Source organism: Colias croceus, chromosome 8 (genome assembly GCF_905220415.1).
Source record: "Colias croceus chromosome 8, ilColCroc2.1".
Classification (NCBI taxonomy): domain Eukaryota; kingdom Metazoa; phylum Arthropoda; class Insecta; order Lepidoptera; family Pieridae; genus Colias; species Colias croceus.
This window is the reverse complement of record NC_059544.1, coordinates 8,650,347-8,672,678: the sequence shown is the minus strand read 5'-3', so window position 1 is coordinate 8,672,678 and position 22,332 is coordinate 8,650,347. Positions and strand designations below refer to the sequence as shown.

General features: G+C 31.9%; 2 protein-coding genes across 2 annotated transcripts; both read left to right on the top strand.

Moving 5' to 3' along the window:
* The first annotated feature begins 1,279 nt into the window (after positions 1-1,279).
* On the top strand, positions 1,280-7,897 carry LOC123694039. The gene is made up of 9 exons (XM_045639333.1): positions 1,280-1,555; positions 1,779-1,925; positions 2,252-2,404; positions 3,433-3,595; positions 4,944-5,179; positions 5,413-5,530; positions 6,660-6,847; positions 7,195-7,324; positions 7,518-7,897. Exons 1-9 carry the CDS (start codon positions 1,424-1,426, stop codon positions 7,868-7,870), a joined length of 1,620 nt encoding a protein of 539 aa, XP_045495289.1. The 5' UTR covers positions 1,280-1,423; the 3' UTR covers positions 7,871-7,897.
* A 7,554-nt stretch (positions 7,898-15,451) lies between these two features.
* LOC123693712 lies at positions 15,452-20,015 on the top strand (the record flags this gene model as incomplete). The annotated part of the gene is made up of 3 exons (XM_045638910.1): positions 15,452-15,721; positions 19,262-19,409; positions 19,846-20,015. Coding segments are annotated over 3 exons (588 nt in total), but the record flags the coding sequence as incomplete, so codon positions are not given.
* Between the last annotated feature and the right edge of the window lie 2,317 nt (positions 20,016-22,332).

Here is a 22,332-nt window from a genome sequence, read left to right as displayed (position 1 = left end):
GTAAGTGGAGACGACTTAAAAAATACTATAACTAACAGTCTTTTTTTTAATACATATAAGTATTTAAAATCATGTACATACACATAATATTTAATATATTATATAATATAAATTTCGTGTCACAATGTTTGTCCTCAATGGACTCCTAAACCACTTAACCGATTATAATAAAATTCGCACACCATGTGCAGTTCGATCCAACTTGAGAGATAGGATAGTTTAAACATGTAGGTACCACGGGCGAAGCCGGGGCGGACCGCTAGTATTTAATATATATGGTCAAGTTTGTTTTTGGAAATATTGTTATATCTCATTAATTTAATTTAACAAAAATATTTCAAAAATACCTTACCAAATCCAAATGAAAAATGAACATTCCATACCTACCATCTAGTCTAGATGGTTGGTGTTGATCCACAACAGAACGAATCACTCGCAACTTCTTTACCGACTTAACATCTCCGGTGTTCTGTGTTCCTGAACAATTATTACGACATTGGAATCTTCAAGAAACAGCATATTAGGTATTGTAAGCCACCTAAAACCCTGCAAAGTACCTGTAGCACCACTACCACCATCGTAGTGTTACCTACAATTCTTTGTCCAATCCTTTGCTTGATATGCCATAAAAAACTAATTTCAGTAAGGAAAAAATATGGCGTATTCCCTGTGGTCCCTGCACCGCTATGACTCACTGGGGGGTCTACGGGTAATAATATTTTTTCCCCGTGTAGTGTGTAGTGTGTACCCACTGTTATAGAATGGTACGATAGTGGGTTAACGGTGGGCCCGTTCTTTTAACCCTGTCGTGCTTTGAACATTCTATAGACTTATCCGTTCTGATCTAAGGTTCGGATAGTTTCGGTTATGGATATTAGATTATAGTAATAATTATGAAAGAAAAAGAAATACCTAGTCATTATTTAACGAATAGTCGCTATTGTGATATAATAAACCTAATACTCTAATATGCAATAAATATTGTAATACTGTGCCTGAATGGTTAGAGAGCGCAGCTGTTTTTAATGCAACGACTATACAGTCAGTTGGTACATAATTGGAAACATATTCTACAAATTATATAAAAGAATCACGGATAAAAAGCTTGCACATTTTATTTGAATCTATTCAATTTTTGTACTTTATTAAATTATAAGACGCTACCACAGACGCTACATAATAAATATAGACACATTATTTAAAAAATCTTGATGGACGGACGGCGAACGCTTGACTTTGACATTGACATTTGACAATTTCATTCTACAAATTTAATGAATTAACGTTTGTTGCATGTTTGTTGTTTTCCTGCATCACATTCATAAACCAAAATGATTAAATTATATTTGAAATGTATACTCAAAACTTTGTTCTAAATAACAAAAATATTGGCAATAAATCCTATTTTTAATATTAGCGCAACATGTCGGCTCTTTCGTTAGCTAAAAATCATTCAAAAAAAGTGAATACTGGACGTGAACGAGATAAAAACAAATCTGGTGCCTCAGAATCTGGCGGATCTAGTCAGTGTGATACACCACCACTCACTGAAAAGGTAAGCATGTGTGCAGTTAAAGTTGTGCTTATATTAATATACCACTTACATTTTTATACACTTGTTTTAACCATGACAAACAAACTTCTAAATTAATAAATTATTTAAAATCATTTTACAAACCAGCATTCAGTTATCACTAAGTATTCATTGTTTTTGTTTTATAATTCACCTTAAACTTGTGAATGTTAAATTGTACGAAACAATATTTCTTGTATTATAGGATGGGGGACCGTCACAAGGCAAATTTGCAGGCATTGGTGCAGACTCAGTACAATGTATGGCTGAACAAATTGGTGCAGAACTCAATTCAGAAGCAGCCACTAATCTGGCTGAAGATGTTAGTTATAAATTACGACAGACAATAAATGTAAGTTATAAATAAATAAATAAATATTTCATGACAATTTTCACACACGGCACAACCTGATCCCATACTAAACTTTAAAGATAAGTAAGTCTCAATAACTTATTAATATTGTAAAATTTATTAAAAATTAAACCAATAAATATACTTAGGTGTTGTATTATGATATTACATTATTATATTGTATATTGAAATAAAATTAAAATTAAAATTATAGAATATATTGAATGATGCAATAATGTGACATCGATTAAAATCATATTATTATAAAATCTTTCATTTGAAGTTTTAAAATTGACACTTTTTTTATTTTAATTGACCCTTTGCAGGCATTAGCGTTACACAGTGAAATGATGAAGAAATCTCGGGTGGATAGCTGGGATGTTAACACATTATTGATGCTATCAGACACCAGTCCTGTAGTGGGAACAGCTTCTACGCAGTATGCATCTTTTGGTGAAGAGAAACTGTGCTGCGAAGTTGTGAGTAAATAATTGTGTGTACTACACATGTGTACACACTGTGAAGAGATGTACACTAAGATAATAAAACTATACGATTTTGCTTGTGGGTGACAATGCAGGGCCCAGATTGTATTGTACAAAATTAATGTGTGTCCCACAATGGCAAGAGATTAATATAAAAAATTTAGCATTAGTTTTGTAAAACTTTTTTTAATATTTGTTAGTCTTAAATTATTTTAATACCCATAATTTTTTTATATTAATAAATTGTAGAAATAATTTGTTATTTGCTTGATGTACTTACCTGATTCAGAAGGCATTTAAATGTATGTGGTGTCTCGCTGTAACCAGTTTCTTTATCACTTGCTTCATCCATGATGACGGCATCTTCATTAATTGATGATGAGATATTAGCTAAAGAGTTTTTCACGGATAAATTATCACCATAGGCACTCATTATCAAGAACTATTACTTTAATGACACGACTAAACTTATCAATTCATTTAATGTAAGTACACGTTATTTAAATGTGTAACGGACACAGTATTATTAGCGGCGGCACGAGCATAAAATGTGTTTTTTTCATGTCACCATCGGCTATTATATCGGCTCGATTGTCGACTTATCGTAGGTAGAAAGGATAAGTAAAATTTTCAATAAAGTATTGCGTCTTGTTAGAACTGGATATGGAAAGAATATGGATATGCGAAAGGTGATAGCAAGTATGGATCAATCATTTATTCAAGTTGACACACATGATACAATGAGTAGTTTTTAAATTGTAGAAAATATTTGGTCGCTACACGGGATTTGATGCGCGTTTTAGCTATACCATGACAATACTTGACTTCTCGACCACCCTTTCAGTTTTATTTGCATTTCCCCACAAATTACTTTTAGATTATTAACAATGATAAAGATTGAAACAATGCCAAACTAGGCATTAATTTTGTTGTAGTAAATGAACGTTAGATATACATATAAATAGGTCGCAAATAAAACCAAAAATAGACATCATAATTATAACGTTTTATTTTACTTACAGGAAACTCTAGTAAACATCACAGAGCTGGCAATGATACCTCAGAGCTATGTTTTCTCGTCAATACCCACAATGTCCGTAGAATGGATCACAGATGACAAAAGTCTCAACAGCAGCACAAGTATAAGCAGTAGTTTACAGAATTATTATACTAAAGTAGCTAGAGGTATGTATTTTCATTTAATACTGATTTCTTTCTGCCATTCTCGCGCGTTAACTATTGTTTGTGTAATATAAAGCGATCAAAATGTGGCTTGAATATGAGGCAACATGGGTTTTTATTATCATTTAAAGGCGCTCCCATGAAAATAATAATCCAGACACAAAAAGCTAATCCTAATAAAGATAAGTATAAATATATTCTTAAAATATCTTTACTATATTATACGAGTGTTTATTTGTAACTTTGTAAGACAATTGCATTCAAGTATTCAATTTTTTATTGACACATTAAAAGGTCATTAATTTATTAAACAAGTTTTATCGGTAAAGCGGAAACTATTAAGAACTGTTACATGCTGTTTGTGGTGCAATCTAAATAAATACCAGACTGTATGTCTAAGATATTTACAAATATATAAATATTATGTTGTATTATGTATACGCTCTACAATTCGAAAGTGGGTAATTGCCTGACTTGTGTAAGCGAGCGAAATTGATGTAATCTATTTATCATTTATGCGTGATAGAGAAATACTTGACACATCACACCTACGTACAGTTATTAAAAATATTGCACTATTGGTACTAAGAAATAGATAGACGATATCTTTAGACAGGGATGAGTAGGTATGGGTCATTTGTCAATTGCTGCGCTTGATCGCACTTTCGCTTCCACGCTTTAAACTATTATATCTCGCTCACTCATGTACACGTGGCAAAAACAGTCAAATAATATATACAGTAAATAATGCACATGCTTGACGACCGATAGCGTAGCTTATTTCTTTAATTGCAATCGGCATTGACAACTCTTTAGATTCCCGAAAAGCTGTTTTAGTATTATCGCGGCATATCCTTTGTTTTATGTGATAGGTCAGTCAAGGACTATTCGTAATTTATGTAAATGCTCTCTTTCGTTGCGTGTGTAAAGTAATTAAGGTCGAAGGAACTAAAAGAGCGGAAATTAAAATGTGTTCTTCCATCGAACGTTGATTAAATTAATATTTTTAATGAATGAAAATGTTGAGATAATTAACGAGAGCGTTCGTGGCACTCGGTGTCGTAAAAGTAAAGACGTGCTAGTGACGTCAGTCATAAGGGTCGCGCGTGGCATTGAAATGAATGATCGATAACCGATCGGACGCTCACAACTTTTCATCTTAATTTTTCTCTCTTTGGCAACCTCGCGCTCGCTCCAATAAACATTGATCGGAAAATGGAACATCACTATGCCTGCCCATTAGGCCTATATGTGCGAGGAAGCGCGCATTATACTCTATGCCGTTCCCGCCTTTTACAACCCCGCGTACCTACTACTATAATATGAATTGTACTATTATTGTTAATTTCAGCAATTTTAAATCTCAAAAGGAAACCAAAAGAAGTAGCAGTGGAGGATCTTACAACGAACACACGGATAGGGCCTATATTTCCGAACTTATTTAATTTAGCTGTATTAGTATTAAATGATGATAATTTGAATGCATTGAATGTGCCAGCCAAGAAACCGCTGCAATCAAATGTTTTGGAAATGGTTGATGCTCTGTGTTCCAATCCTTGTAGTTTGGACACGAATATACAACAACAGGTATGTCAGCTATCCCTATTTTATTTTAACTGTTGATTTAAATAAAGACGCGAAAGGCTCGTAATACATTAAAATGAAGATATAAGATAAATAAAAAAATAATGGCATAATCAGACTGATTCTAGTTACTTAGAATTTTTACAATTAATAACATATAAAATCTCATATCTTTAGTCTTGTCTTGTCTTGTCTTTTGTTTACAACTTAAATTATTTATACAAAATCCAATTTAGTTTCAGAGGCTGTTTCCAGTAATGGTATCGAATATTTTGGGCAATGGATCTCTATCAGAAAAAATGGTGACAATATTGACGAAAATAACGCGTACCTGGCCTTCATTCATCACAATTGGTATGTTAATAAAACCGATGTAATGTAAATAAATTACCTTCAAAACCACATGAATTACACGAAAAACCTGAGTAGTATTTTTTGCTCTTGTGTAATTTGGCTAAATATAAATTTTTCCCAGAAAATTACAACGTTTTCTTTGTATTCAATATTGTTCGTCAACACTTTCTTTGTATCAGCACCAATGATTTGTAAACCCCTGGCTTTGTCTTTTCCTCTAGTTTTATATAAACTGTACTCGAATCGGCAAGAAACTCCACAGTTGCTCTTTTAAATCAGATGCTGTAATAGGCTCTCTAAACTAATACGTTTTTTACATAATTTTTAAATTTAGCACTACTAAACTCTTTAATACTACGAGGAATTCTGTTGTAAAAAAGTATACCTTAGCTAACCGGTAAAATGGCATTTCAATTTAAACACTTGGACGACTATTTGCCAACTCGTGGCTCTATCCTTGCACCTAGTTATACTTGTAGCACACCCCGGACACTCCATACAAAATTATCGTTTTGACAGTCACACTGTAGAGACTGCAAATGTGTGTGTTAACGCTTTATGGATGGCACATTTGTGACTAGCGTAAAAAAAATTCGCGTTTTTCTGATGAAATACATCCGTAAACAGCACAATATCTAACCAAACGATAATCACAAATCCAAAATAATAAAATTACTTTAACTGTGCTTTATGTTAATTTGATTAATGTTGTCAATCTTCGGTGCGTATCGTCCTTGCAGAAAAATGCGGACCATTTTTAGGCTGATCGTGCGGGGTGAGGTAAGTGTTTAATTTTGGCGGGAGGCGGAGTGTCCGTTCTGTAGCGTTTAGCTACTATTATGTATTCTGTGCTTATAGTGCAGCTACATTACTTCCAAATGTTGATTTAATACTTTTCCCCAGGTAAAGGCATCCTCTTCGATTACTTATCTCAAGGGACAAGAGATCGTTTAACAGCGCCAACGTTTCGTTGCGTGTTGGCATTGGGCCGTGGCGCTTTGATTGAATGTTTGGGAGACTATTTGACGCACTTGGACCATTGTTGGCCAACTCATGGCTTTGTCCTTTGCGTCTAATTTATATGTGCAGCTACATTACTCCCAAGTGTTGATGTAATACTTTTTCCCAGGGAAAGGCATCCTCTTCGACTATTTATCTCAAGGCACAAGAGATCGTTTAACAGCGCCAATGATTCGCTGCGTGTTGGCGTTGGGGCGTGGCGCTTTGATTGAATGTCTTGGGGACTATTTGACGCACTTGGACGACTGTCTGCAAACCGGTGGCCGGAGAGCTATGGACTTGAGGCAGACTTTGTTGGTGAGATAAAGAATAAATTTAAAATATTCACTTTTTTAATTTAAGGTTATTAAATAGTTATAAAAATACAATAAAAGCATGTTTATTGACATAAATTCCTATCAACGATCTACTTACTATTGAATACCTTCTCCTTACTCTTTACTTTCATATTCCACTTGAAAATTGTTTTTACTCTTTCATATTCCAACTAATTTATACAAACCTGACAAAAAATATTCATAAATCTCATCAATATCTTATTAGTCAAAACCACATAAAAATTTTGAATTGTTTTGTTTAATGATAATATACAGTATTGATAGTGTAAATAAAAACATTCTGTAACGTTAGTTTCTGTGATGCAGGATGTATCAACGTGCCTGTTAAGATCTGAACCTACAACGTATTTGGAAGATTTCGTAATGACTGACTACACACTGTACGAAATACTCGGCGATTCAATAATGCCGAGGCGGACTATATTTCCTTATCAAGGTAAAAAATTAACTATATATTTTTTTTAATAAGAATTCAGTTGAAATTTCTGTTCCGTTTGCGTAATGGATCTTACCATCCTGTTTTATTAGTTATTACTGCCTATTTTATTAGTAATCAGTAATCACTTTTCGATTTACCTCTAAGATTCTAACCTCTGTAAAAGTCTAATTATTATACAAACTAATTACAGAAACTGCAACAAACGAGGATGCGTATCAAGAAAAAATAAATGACGACGATTTTTACCCACCGGTTAGACCAATGCTCAGACGACCACGAGTCAGAATCATATCAATAAACCCGAAAAGAAAATCACACATACTTCAAGATTTCTTCGAAACGTCACATCTGAGGAAACGAAATATATACATAAAAATAAAAAATTGCCGGTCTCTAGATGTGAGCAAAGAAAATAGGACTCTATACAGTGGTCATATGTCACAAGTTCGTAGTGTAACCGTCGCGAGTGGAGTGCTTAATAGGTTTAGGTTTAGATTAAAGAAGGAAGACGCATTTCCAATATTTGGAGCTTTAACGTTATAAATTGTAAATATAAATTATTATTCTTTCGCATCTAGTTTTATTTTTACCCGTGTTCTTAATTTATATAACATTTTAAATGTCAAACTATGAGAAACATTTAACATTAGACTACTGCACATTGATTTACTAGAGAAAAGAGATCACTGCACATTGATAAGGCCGTTTATCATATTGTGTCGTTTATGTATTTGTTTTAAGTACAATTTTTTATAAAATGACTGTCCGGTTGGCTTGGTTGGTAGTGGCCCTGCCTTCCAAGCCAGAGGTCGTGGGTTCGATTCCCACCCGGGGTAAATATTTGTGTGATGAACATAGATGTTTGCTCTGTGTTAATTATCTATTATAAGTATTTATTTAAAATTAGATATGTTTATCAGCGTTCTGGTTTCCATAACACAAGCGAAAGCTTAGTATGGGATCAGATCGTCCCGTGTGTGAAAATTGTCCTGAAATATTTATTTATTTATTTAAATAATTTTGTTGTACAAGCTAATGATACGGATAACTAACTGGACTAATTTCAAAAATTATTTCTCTGTTGAATTCGTACGTGATCCCTGAGTGCTATTGGCTACACGGGCGAAGCGACGTGGAACACTATTCGTACAATTAAATTGAAAATTCAGACAACTCTTTTTTTGTCGAAATCTACTGAAGGTCTGAACGAATAAATCTCCTACTTCAAATTCTGGCTACCATGATGGCGCCAAACTAAGCTGTTTATAACACCTGTCATAAAATTCAGATTTTAGCATAACATTCCGTATAGCGTGATACCTACCTTGACATCAAAATAAGCGCCAATTTAATGGTGTCTAGAGACGAGTGGCGAGACGGCGCCGGCGCACCTGCGAACGTCACGCGGTGTGCATAACAATAATAATAAAAAACTATTTAGACATAATATTATACACTAATATGAGACGACTAGCTTCTGTCAGCGACTTTGGCATTTAGGTAGAACCCCTTTGAACTGAAACTTGTAGGCGCGTTGAGATTTAAATTTCAAGGCCGTATCATGGCAATACCGTCACGTCTTGGAGTAAGGCGGTGATTTTGGTATCTTCGAATCTAACCAAAAAAGTTTTATTTCTGCCTCGTGTGCTTGTGAACATACGCCCTTTTTATAGACGTTGAGGTGCAAGGTATAATACAATGGTTGGAACTTTTGCTTGAGCGTGAAAACGACAGTGAGACAAAAGGGGTTACGATATTAATTAAATATACGTATTAGACATAAGGTTACAAACTGTGGTTACAAAACATGAGTAGTTTACAATCTTCTCATCTACGTGTCAACATGATTCGATCAAACATCACTATAAAGCTAAAACTACTATCGTGGGTAGATATAAAATTATCTGACATTAAAATAAATAAAAAAGGTAGAATCTGTATTACCTACCAACCTATAAACCAAATTAAGACATGTAGCTACCTATCGCATAATAATAATTATAGACAGTAAAACCTCATTTTAGTTCGTGTTTCAATATTTCTTTTTTGCTTTTCGGGAGTGTGTGTAGTAGGTACCTACCTTAAAACCTTAACTCTTTACCACAACTCTTTACGCTCGATTGAATATTTTTCTAAAATTTCATATCCTCAATCCTCAAAATATGAAGCTGAAAGTTCGGAAAATTCGGCAAAAGTAACAAATGAAGATTGCTACTAACATGCAGTTGTAGGTCAAGGCTTGAATTACTTTATTTAATTGGAAGCTTTTGATTATGACAATTGACATATTTTGATTGAAAATTCTGATCTTTATCATTATCTAATTGAATTGTTTTTAATGTATGTATTTTTTTTAATAAATAATTGTATACATATTCACGAACAAAATCTTTGATTTTTGTTTTAAAGATATGCTAATTTAAGTAAGTACCAGGCTTCTTTCTATAGAGTTACTATTATGGGTGTCGTTTCCTAACTGTGAAGGTTGAAAAGATGATAACGTAAAGGTATTATAGTTAATTAGCTTAATTGTTAGTATGGTTCTATTGGTATGGCAATTTACTGCAAATTATAGCTTATCTATTTCATTAATGATAAGTAACTAGGTACCTACTATTAGTTTTTTGACATTATAATATTGTAAAAAATAAAACATAAGTAAGATACATACTTATTTAGTTTCTTGGGATCGATAAAAATAATCGTTGTCGTCTATAATAAGAGTATTTGTGATGTTGAGCTGTTTGTTTTGATAGTTGACTTTTATATCTTTTCCAATTTCTATAAAACAATATTTTCATCACACACCTACCTATGCATTGGAAAATGACGTGGGTAAGCATTGATTTCATTTCGTAAAAAGTTTTTTAGTGTGTTTATTGTATCTTCATTATTTATTAGTTATGTATAATGTACCCATATGTTCGATAACAACGTCTGAAAAAACTCTTTATTAGATATTATATCCACTTTGTAATTATATATATGTCGTGGCCATATCGTAGATTTGCTCATTTCATGATATGATCGATATCATTTCGTGAAATGGTCGCATTTCATGAAATGATCGAATGTCTATTGGCCACATCATGATGTGGTTTGAGCAGATCAATGATAAGAAATCGTTTCTCGATATGGCCAACTAAACGAGCGGTTTTTTCATGAAATGATCAAAATTATTTGATCATAACATATCGTAAAATAGTTACATTAATCTTTGATAGAGGCGCTGCAAGCTCTGTGTTTATGTGATAAGATGGCGGCCGCTGGCGAAAATTTACTAATTATTCGCAACTGCGACTTTTAACTAAAAACTTCATAATTCGTTTAAATAACAATATGAAGAAAGTCATAGCAAAGAATTTACGACGAAGAGGTTCGAGTACTACTTATGGAAAATGTGGATATCTTATATGTACCTATTGAAGAAAAAATGCGTTTTAAATTAAATAATTTAAGACGCATTTTTTCTTTTAGGATGTATATTTATATGTATATTATCCTACTATATTACTATAATTGTTTGTTTTTTAAAAAGCGCTTTGCTCGCTCGGCTCGTGCGTTGTTTATCAAAGTCTAACCACAGGTCTAACCTAACTAAGAATATTCTGAATTTTTTTAATATTTTGTGGACTCTTTATATTTTATACGATCTGACCAAACGTTGACGATTTAACGATCTGATCAAACTATGTTGGCCATTTAATGAAATGCGACCATTTCGTGAAATGATCGATCATATCATGAAATGAGCAAATCTACGATATGGCCACGACATATACATTGACTGCATATTAGCCACAATAAATAAAGCAGGAGTAAATATTTTATTATTTCATTCATATATTTTATACCTAGCTACGTAATAATCACGCAAAGTAACAAGAGCAATCTTAATAAAAAGGTAACATGTAATTTGCCTCTGATTTTTAGTTACAGTCGACTCTCGTTAATTCGAAACTCGAGGGACTCTCAAAATATTACGAATTATCAAGAGTTTGAAATATCAAATGGTTCGAAATTTGTGAGAGGAAATAAATAATACTTCGAATTATTAAATATTAATTGTAAATCAATTATTTTATTTATTAAATGCTATTCTACAGTAACTGAATGATAACTAAACATACCAATTTGCTAGAAGTGAAAAGTCAAACTAATCATAACAAAAACAACGGCTCATTGAACAAGTTTGAACTTGTCACAAAATGTAGGTACCTACCTGACAACCTGCGTACAATTTTTCCGCCTCTTTCTCTCTGCAACTTTGAATTGTAGAGTGTTGGACGCCGATGAGTTCGAATTAACGCGTCGTTTTGTTATATAGCAATGGTATTTTCATTCGAATTACCAAGTGCACAAAAATGTATGGATTTAGTTCGAAATATAAAGAGATTTTGTAGGGACCTCGTGATAACTTTGAATTATAGAGAGGTTCGAATTATCGCAGGTTTGAATTAACGAGACTCGACTGTACTTACTTTCAATTGCGTAGTTTTTTAATCTTCAAATATACGTTAGGAAGGTACCAGCTCGAGTAAGATTAAGTATAACATATTCAATGTTAGACCATATTATATATTGTAAGTAGGAAAGTGGGTAATAATTATTATCAGCGGATTCCTTGAACTGCCCTTGTTCTTTGCAAACTTGAGGCGCAATTCTTCAATTAGGTAGATAAGAAACATTTGGAGAATCTTTATCATCCTGTAATATGTAATTTATTAGGAAGATGATTTGAGTGACGGGCATTATCAAGAAAACGATCTTACCTACTTAATTATTATCAAAGAATATTTAACAATAGGTACACATTTTATAGTGGGACTAGCTTACAGCCCGCGGCTTCGCCCGCTTTGTCTAAAACCTAATAAATTATAAGTATACCTACTAAAACCTTCCTCTTGAATCACTCTATCTATTAAAAAAACCGCATCAAAATCCGTTGTGTAGTTTTAAAAATTTAAGCATACAAAGGGACATAGGGATAGAGAAAGCGACTTTGTTTTAAACTATATTGTAGTGATATACTGCCGAGTGTATGGGTATTGCCGCGCTTCGCCATTAATATACATGTAGCTTCTAAATAACTGCAATGACCACATCTGAAACCTGACCCTGAAATCTGTGTCCGCTTCGGGTGAAATGCCTCAATTACAAAGTCTTCTTACGAAATTTTGTACCACTTGTACCTTTTAAAATCTCTACCTACCCGAAAAAATGAAAATAAAAGCCCAAGCAGTCTGTCTCAGAGTGAGCTTTAAGCTACAATTACTAGAATATCTATTATAATCTTATTATACTATCTGTGCTACAATGTTATGAATTTAATAATATCGAAAAACACATGGGTGCTTAAAGGTGGTTAAAATGACAAAAAAAAAAATTCTTAACCACGTGGCTAAAAGCCAAGCAGTGTCAAATGTGATATCCTCGACTTCGTAAATCGACCGCAAGCCATACAATATGCGTAACAATGAACGAATGCCTTTATGCTAAAGGGAATCAAATCACAACACATAATATCATTAATATATTGTCTTTGTTATATGTATTTTCCATGCAATAAAGTACTTTTCATTCATTCATTCAATAGCAACATTTAATATGTCCAATATGAGCCCTCTTAGCCTGAAAAGGAGATGATAGGTCATAGAAGGATAGAGGTCACATTTTTGTAAGTAGTTTTTGAAAATCTGCTTAGCGAATGCGAAAGCTCTGCGAAAGCGAATTATTCGATCGAAATAGGTACGAGAAGACTTGGCTAATAGTGTTTGTGAAAAGTCAGTTCAAATGAATACCCATTATTTCGTCAGAACGAAAATAGAGATAAAAAGGTCGTAGGATGACCTGTCACGTAAATTACTTGAGCCACTCATCCATGCCACGGCCCACTCGCGTCGCCAAAATGTGCACTCAAATACATTATATTTAAATTTTTAACAGGCATTTGCGTAGGCAACGTAAGTTACGAATGCCCTAATTACCGACTGTGTTCTGTTTCGAAGTTATTATGCAAATTGTCACTTTGTATTATTAAAATTGTTTCACGCGCAATTGGTCTGCTTAGCTGGTCTCATATAGCTTTATATTATCCCACTCAAATACCTACACAATCTAGTGTTTGTACTCAGAGAAAATGATAAAGTGCCGTTTTAATAAGTGGCCAGATACATCACGATTGAATAATCATGCGACAATAAAATGTGCAGTTTGTATGCAAAATAATTACCAATTAGTATCTAACATGTTTTACATATTTCTGTACCTATATTTTCTATTTCTAATTGTATTTTGATGCTTACCCATTATAAAACACAAAAAATATGCGTCTTACAACAAAATATTTGAAGTCGGTTGTGAATAAGAAGTAGTAATTTAAAATATACTTAGAAATTACATACATACTTACAAACATAAACAGCTGAACTTTACATATCATGCTTTGGCTCCCTTTAGAATAAACATCTCTATCATTTATTATGATTGGAGGTGATATTTTGCGGTTAAAGTAAAAATAGGGAAAGCTATGTGTGAACGGAACGTTATATATCCAATCGATGTTTATTGGTCCATTCACACGTTTGCAATTTACTTCTGATTGCATATGTGAATTTGCAGTATGAATTTATTTTACCGTATTAGCATATTATGCAAGCTTAAAACTATGCAATGAAGATATACGCATAGTCAGTTTTAATTACCTTTTTCCAAACCTTTTGTAAACCTGAGCAGGTTTATAGTGTAGACCTGTTCAGTTTTTTGAACCTGTACAGGCGACATCGATCAAGATCAAAAATTAATTCTTTTGACTGACACCGTACGGTGTAACCGAACGTCCCCACACACCTTAGGTGACCTGTGCAGGTATACTATATGTATCCTATAGGTACGAACGGTAGACCGTAGCGCTTATGGCTTACATTATGGACATGCTTTTATTGAATTTTTATATTCTAAATATTACATATTAATTAATCGTTCGAGATTCTCTGTGATTTCACACCCAATTAGCTCCAGATCATATTATATCAGCTGGAGGACTGACATGTATCTCTGACACAGCGTGGGTGTCGGCGCCTGGCGTCTATATGCAAATGAGAAAATCAATAATAGCGTATAAAGAGGAATTATTGTCTTATTGTCGTATAGTAGACGTAATTGAATTGTTTGGTCATTCCTTATTACACTACAGTAAAGTTAATAAATCAGCAGTGATTTGATTCGTGATAAGTTTATTGTATTATATGTAATCGTTATTAATAGATATTTAAGCATGCGTAAATTGACGCGTGGTAAAGGGTTTTGTTGGCAGAATAAATGACAAATCTGTGAACGTTGTTCTAAAAAAAATACCTGAGACACGCATAGTTAGGCGGCTTAGGCCTAAAATAATGTTACATCAGACATCAATAGTGATTAAAAGAGTCGATAAAGTATTCAGCAATTGATGTTTATCAACAAAAATCAACTCCATACATAGTTTTTTATTGTTTGGCTTATGATTATAATCAGCAAATTTAATACTTACAAAAATGTAACTTTATTTACTTTCATTATGTTAATGTGTTTAATAGTTCGCTTCCCTACTCATTTACCATACAATATAAGAAACGTCCTCTACGTTGTAGCTCTATCTCAAGCAAAATGCTAAGAAATATTTTTTTGCCTATAAAGTTATTTTTAATGAAAATATGTACCGTGAATTATTTGATGATGTTTCGTTTAATGTTCGGATATTATCACAATTTCAGCAATTCGCGAAATAGAATTATTCTTTACATCTTGGCATGCGTCAGTATACTTGCCACTTTAGCAATTATTATGGCTCAAACTGATTTTATTAACATGACATTATTTATTAAAACGTACATTTTGGTAGCAGTTGTAAAAATTTGCGCGGCTATAATTGTCTGTGCATGTTTAAAAGACGTTTACTTTTATAAATTCTGCGCCACCATAAAATCTATTGATAATATTGTTTTATGCAAGTCTCAAAATCAATGCTGTTTAGTGACGGGAGCCATATTCTATAGTTCGACAATCTTTAAATTAAGTACTGCGAGCTATACTTATATATATTTTCCAAATATTGATAAAATACAATATATTTGTGTGACACTTATTGTAATATCGAGTTTTATAAGTCATTTAACAAAAATGATAATCTATGAATTATTTTGGGGCCGTATGAAATATTTGCGCGTTTATTTAGAAACGGTAATAAATAAAGTAGATAATGATAAGTCGATGGAAATAAGAAAATGTATCAATGTTTATAACATATTGCTGGATTCGATTGTTTTTGTGAAACCCTATACACATCTTTCAGTAAGTAACTTTCAAATTTATAAGTCCCTTAAAAATTTGTTGTTCTCAAATTTATATTTTATTTAATTTTCAGATGTTTTTCAATATTATATACGAGACAATAAAATTGATAATGTATATTTATTATATAATTTTTGTTTTCATTGTGAATGTAAGTATTTTATTAAGGTTTTCATTTTGATAAAATAACTCAATTTTTTATACAAATTACGAATACAATTTTGAGGGTGAAGAACCTATATTCTGGATAATTCTACGTGAATCATTGTATGGATTCATCTACTTAATGACTACTCCGATTTTTGTGGAACTAACGATGTACGAATATGAAAAGATTTATGACATATTAGCAGATTACATTACTGATTGTGACGGTAAGATATATTTAAAAACTATGATATTATATAACAAGTGATAACTGCGTTAAAAACAACCGACTTCAAACTTGCACTTGCAACATTTACAAATACAGACAAAAATGCTCATTTAAAATAAAAACTACTGGGCCTATCCGAATAAAATTTGTATGGGACCAATTCGACACCATGCCGCATCGAACAAAAAAAGAATCACGAAAATCGGTTCAGAAACCTCGGAGTAACCAGAATCGGTGTACATACATAAAAAAAAACATACCGGCCGAATTGACAACCTCCTCCTTTTTTTGAAGTCGGTTAAAAATACTTACTGACAATAGAAATAGGTAGCCTACTTATTTGTATAAGTATAAACCAGAGCAATTATTTACAAAAAAATCGGCTTTAATTTACCAATAATATTATACCCTCATTTTCAGTTTTTAATTTGATGTATTTGATTATCTTTGGGTAACATGTAGTCACCATTTTAGTTCCAATGCACACAATATTTTCCTGTATGTTATTTTTTCTGTTAACTGTAAAAAAATAATAATTAATCATAGTTAAAACTTTTATGAACTTTAAGGCTAAAGTTTTATGTTTGAATATTTTTTTTTAATAATCTATTGTACTTATAATAATTATTGTTTGCAGATGATGAATTAAGCGACGTTTTGTACAGTTCCCTCAACTACCTGCAGACACGCCCGCCCAAATATGTGATATGGCGCGTGTTTCCTTTCGGTGTCAATCTAATTTACAACTTGATGTACATTTGTACCACTTATATAATAATCCTGTTGCAGTTTTCCTTTCATTCTTAATATTCAAAATAAATTAATATTGTTATTTGAATATTAAATTAGTATGGAATTGTTATATTTTCGTCTTTGCATAATGTAACATTAAAATGTAAATTATTTATAATAGAGGGAGAGCTTTAAAGCCATTGAAAGTGTCTGGTATATTTTGTAATGATGTTTTTACAATAAGTATTATACACGTATAAAATTAACCTCTAGGAAAAAATGTGACCATTCAATATAATGCTTGATGCTCTATATTTTGTCTGCTGGAAAGAAGTTGTTAAGGCCTGAATCGGGTACAATTCCCTTTTAATACCGAAAATTAACTCTAGTTATAACCGTTTTTCTTCTTAGATTCTTAATGTACATATATCTAAAAAAATGTATATTAAAGTTTCGAATATGATAAAGGGCATGGTTGTTTTAATTTGTTTATTTTACAATCAGGTTTTTTGGAAAAAAATCATGAACTGAGTTCGATTTTTGGACTTTAAACCAAAACGCTAAGTCAATATAACGTCAATTATTGTAGTGTTTTTACAGTGTGTTTATGAAATTGAAACACAGGGCATAGTTGTTTTAAATTTTGATTCCATATCCAAATGTCTTTTTGATAATTTTTATACGTACTTTAACTACGGTAGATTCGCGCCGGTCCCCCGATCCCGCCTTGTAAATCACCTAGCAAGGTCGCTAGCCCCCACCATGTCGGTGGGGCTTTAATGAATCATATTATCATATAAATCGTGAGAAAGTCAATCATGTGTGAAAGGAATTTATTTATCTTTTCTAGAGCCTTCGCTGAGGTGCCAACACAAACGAATAACTATTTAAAAAGGCAAGTTATATGGATAATAAGTTTATTCGCTTTTTTTTAAGGCTATCAAGGCACGTGTAAAATTTAACATTTAACCAATTAAAAAAAGTTATATAATATAATTTATAATTATTGTACATACCTAATATTTAAAAATAAATTCGTTTTCTGCAGATATGTGCGTCTATCTAGATCTTAATCTATGTATATTTTTTAAATAGTAGGTACCTGAAATCTGCACCCCTAGACAAGTGGCTTTCTATTAGCGTAACGTTTGATCAAACGTTACGCTAAACGAAAGCCACTTGTCTAACCCCTCTGATTAGTGATTGGTAACGCTGCTAAATATCACGCAAAAAAAAAATTTCATAAAGACCTACAAATTTTTGTTTCAAGTCTAAAAATACCGCCGTGCCCTATCCTGGATACGCACATGATTCGAATAATATCTCCAAAAATCAACTTCAAATATCTGTTTTTGTTTGAATATTGATTAAGGTTGATAACAATGCCATAAAATTTATTATTTATAAAATACTATAATAACTACTTTCTTTCATTATTTTAATGTGTTCTCTAATTGAATGTAAAAAACATGACGTTATTAGCTATTTAACTATTCGTATAACATACACGTTGTAGCTCTAGCTCAATAAAATGATAAAAAATAGATTTTTGTCTATAAAATTATTTTTAATGAAAATATGTGCCGTGAATTATTTGATGGCGTTTCGTTTAATGTTCGGATATTATCACAATTTCAGCAATTCACGAAGTCTAATCGCTCTCTACATCTTGGCATCCGTCAGTGCACTAACCACTTTAGCAATTGCTATGTTGCAAACTGATTTTTCTAAAATGCCAATTATCATTAAAACGTACTTTTCGGTAGCAGTTGTAAAAAAATGCATTTCTTTAATTTTCTGTGTATGTTTAAAGGACGTTTACTTTTATAAATACTGCGCCACCATAAAAGCTATAGATAACATTGTTTTAGGTCCTCAAAGTGAAATCCAATATTGCTTAGTGACGGGGGCCATCTTCTATATATCGATAGTCTTTAATTTTTTTTCAGTTAGTTACACCATAATATATTATTATGCACGTATTGATAAGGTACAGCACATTTGTATGTCACTTGTTGTTGTATCAAATTGCATAAGCCATTTAACGAAAATGATAATGTATGAATTACTTTGGGACCATATGAAATATCTGCGATTATGTTTACAAAGTTCTCTAGTTATAAATGTTGATAAAGATTTCAAGTCCAAAGAAATAAGAAAATGTATTAATGTTTATACAGTATTGCTAGATTCAATTGATTTTGTGAAACCTTATAATCATATTTCAGTAAGTATCTTTAAAACTGACTATATAGTTCCTTATAAGTGAGTTATACATTAATTTTCATTAAATTTTCAGATGTTTTTCAATATTATATACGAGGCAATAAAATTAATAATGAATATATACTCTACAGTTTTTGTTTTCATTGTGGATGTAAGTATATTAAAAGTAATATAATAATATTATGTTTATAGGGTTAATTACTTGTAATAATATTGTATAACTTAAATTAATAATACGTATAATATAATGTGTATATCATATTATATAGGGCAATGGATTTGTATTTTGGATTGTTCTACGTGAATCGTTGTGTGGAGTTATTTACTTAATGGCTTCACCGATTTTTGTGGAACTAACGATGTGCGAATATGAAAAGATTTATGACTTGTTAGCAGATCACATTATGGATTGTGATGGTAAGATAAAATGTAAAACGTCTCCTACTATATATTTTATTTTAGACTTTGTAAGGATACAACAATATGTGGTACTTTATTACAATAGTTTAAGACCAAAATAGTGATTGGTATAACTCGATCCTTACAGTAGGTAGATAACCTAATAACAAATAGGAAAATGTATTTGTGTGTTGTTGTTTGTCATTCACTTAATACGTAACTTTGTTTATTATATAATTTTTGTGTCGTGACATAGTGAGGAGGCTCGAAAGTGATATAGGCTATTTTTAACCGAACATCGGCGAAGCCGCGGTGGAAAATTGATAAAAATCTTACATTTCATATTAAGAAAAAGCCAAAAAACATGATGATTCTTATTGTTTGTTTTATTATTGAATTAACTGTCGGTATTTAAATTGAGATCTTTTTAATATGTAATAACCTTTTATTACAGATGATGATTTACGATACGTTTTGTACAATACCCTTAACTACCTGAAGACACGCCCGCCCAAGTATGTGATATGGCACGTATTTTCCTTTGATGTCAGTTTAATTTTCAATTTGATGCACATTTGTACTACTTACATTATCATCTTGTTGCAGTTTTCCATCGATTTTTAATTTAGAAATTAAGTGATAGTTTTGTATGAATATAGAATTGGTTTGAATTGTTTTGTTTCCTCCCCTTATTTTAACATCTAATTATAAATGACAAACGTTCTCCTAGACTTTATCATTTTTTATTTCATATAGGTACCTATCCGATATTTATTTGGTGAAGTGATATCTATTCTTGCGATTGAAGTATTGGCTACTATCACCTCAATATATAAGTATATATTTTTTAACCGACTTCAAAAAACGGAGGAGGTTATCAATTCGACCGGTATTTTTTTTAAATGTAAGAAACGATGGGCTTTCCCACTTGCCAATCACCTAAATAAGTTCAAACAAACAAGTAATCAATTAATATATAACAATAATTATTTTATTTAGACAAGCCAAGCAAATTATTTTTTTTCAAAATGTTTGAACACGATTTATAAATATTATGTAACATGGTGAAAGATACAAGAATAGATGAAAGTAAGTAACTACAAAAATAATGTAATACGAAATGAATAAAAAGTGAAAAATAAAATTATTATTTTTTTTACTTTAATGGTATTTGACTGATTGCAGGGCTTATAGGTATACTGTATACTGTATAGGGCTTTATACATTTCCGAACTTAAAATGTGTTTTTTTAGACGGCAACTCCATGGCAACCAAGTTTAGTTCCTATATTTTATAATAGACTGATTAAAGATACATTGTTATTTCAAACCTAATAGATCAAGAGCCTACGACGGCCAGACATTCCTTATTTTAGGAAAGTTGAAAGTTCCTCTATATATGTCTCCTATACAGATAAGAACGACCAGCGACTATCAAGTTTGGGTTGTGGTTACTTTGGCAGGAAACAGGTCGTAAAGGTGTATAAAATAGTACCTAACTTTCATTATAGTTTAAAAGCTAAATTTTATATGTTACTTGGGGCCCTATAAAAAGATGGTACCTCAAGAGCCGGACAGTTTTCATGGTTCTTACATCTTTACAGACACATTTAAAAATAACTATCGTATCATTAAATTCACCTACCTAAAAGTGTAACAAATATGAAATAACCCACTAAAAACATTAGTTAACTAGGAATTATTGTCTTATTGTCGTATGGTAAACGTATCTAATAAAATGTTTGGTCGTTCCATATATGACAGTAAGGGCCGATTTTTCAATGCCCAGATAAACAGCTAGATAGACTTTATTCTTCAGTTAACAAAATATTCAATTTTTCAATAGACGAATAGGACTTATCTATCGAATAACTACGTTATTTGAGGAATAAATATTCTATCTGCTACTCGACTATCTGCTGCTCCAACGGCCAGATAGCGTGCTATTCGACGATTAGACGTTTGAGTTGACAACTGACGCGTCAAATTTGGGATATTTTCGTATGTAATAACATAGAGCGTAGAATTTTTACAATAAAGCCTCTTTCTATAAAATAATTATCAATTAAAATCATATTGAAATTGATGTTTTTGATAGTACCTACTGATGATCATGCCATTGAAAATTTGCCGGACGCTGCCTTTATGTCGTTTCCATCGTAAAATATATAAATTTTAACACAAATTTAATCAAAACTCTTTACTCGAATCAAAACAATAATCAACAATCATAGAACACAAGATAAACTTAAAATACACTCCTGACGTGAGTCATAATGACGGTTGTTGACATATTGCAAGTTGACTCTATCCCGCTCTAACCTGACTAATTTAATATGTTTGTTTCGCCACTCCAAGAGCAGAGCTGCCAATATGGAAATATTTGGTCAGATAGTTATTCATCAAATAAATCACGATTGAAAAATAGGCGAGCCGTTATGAGTTAGATAAGCAATTGAATAAATCTATTCGAGGGGTAGTTATTAGACTGTTTATCTGGGCATTGAAAAATCGGCCCTAAATTCTATAAATTAGCAGTGATTTGATTCATGCTCAGTTAAACGAAAAAGAGATAACTCGAAGTAAAGATGTTTCAAAGCCCAAAATATATTGCGTGAAAAATCAATAAAATGAAATACAATCTGATATACTATATTCAATAATTAGCTGTCGGTCTGTAAAAGCAACTATGTTTATTATTAGATATTTTTATTCTTTTTTCCACGTAATCCATTATCTAGGTAAAACGATCTATTCATCAATGTTAGTTCATGGTTAATAAAAAGTCAGACTTTATCTATACCCATTATTTTAATGTAAGTATTTTATAAGCTTATTACTTTATTATTTCTGTATCATACATGTAAACACACCTAAAGAGGTTTAATAATTTCTTTAAAAATGTTAAGATATTGGTATTTGGTTGTTAAGTTATACTTGAT

Coding starts and splice junctions, on each gene's coding strand:
- LOC123694039 (XM_045639333.1), top strand. CDS start 1,424: ATGTCGGCTCTTTCGTTAGCTAAAAATCATTCAAAAAAAGTGAATACT. Junction 1,556..1,778: donor CACCACCACTCACTGAAAAG/GTAAGCATGTGT, acceptor CTTGTATTATAG/GATGGGGGACCGTCACAAGG. Junction 2,405..3,432: donor AGAAACTGTGCTGCGAAGTT/GTGAGTAAATAA, acceptor TTTTACTTACAG/GAAACTCTAGTAAACATCAC.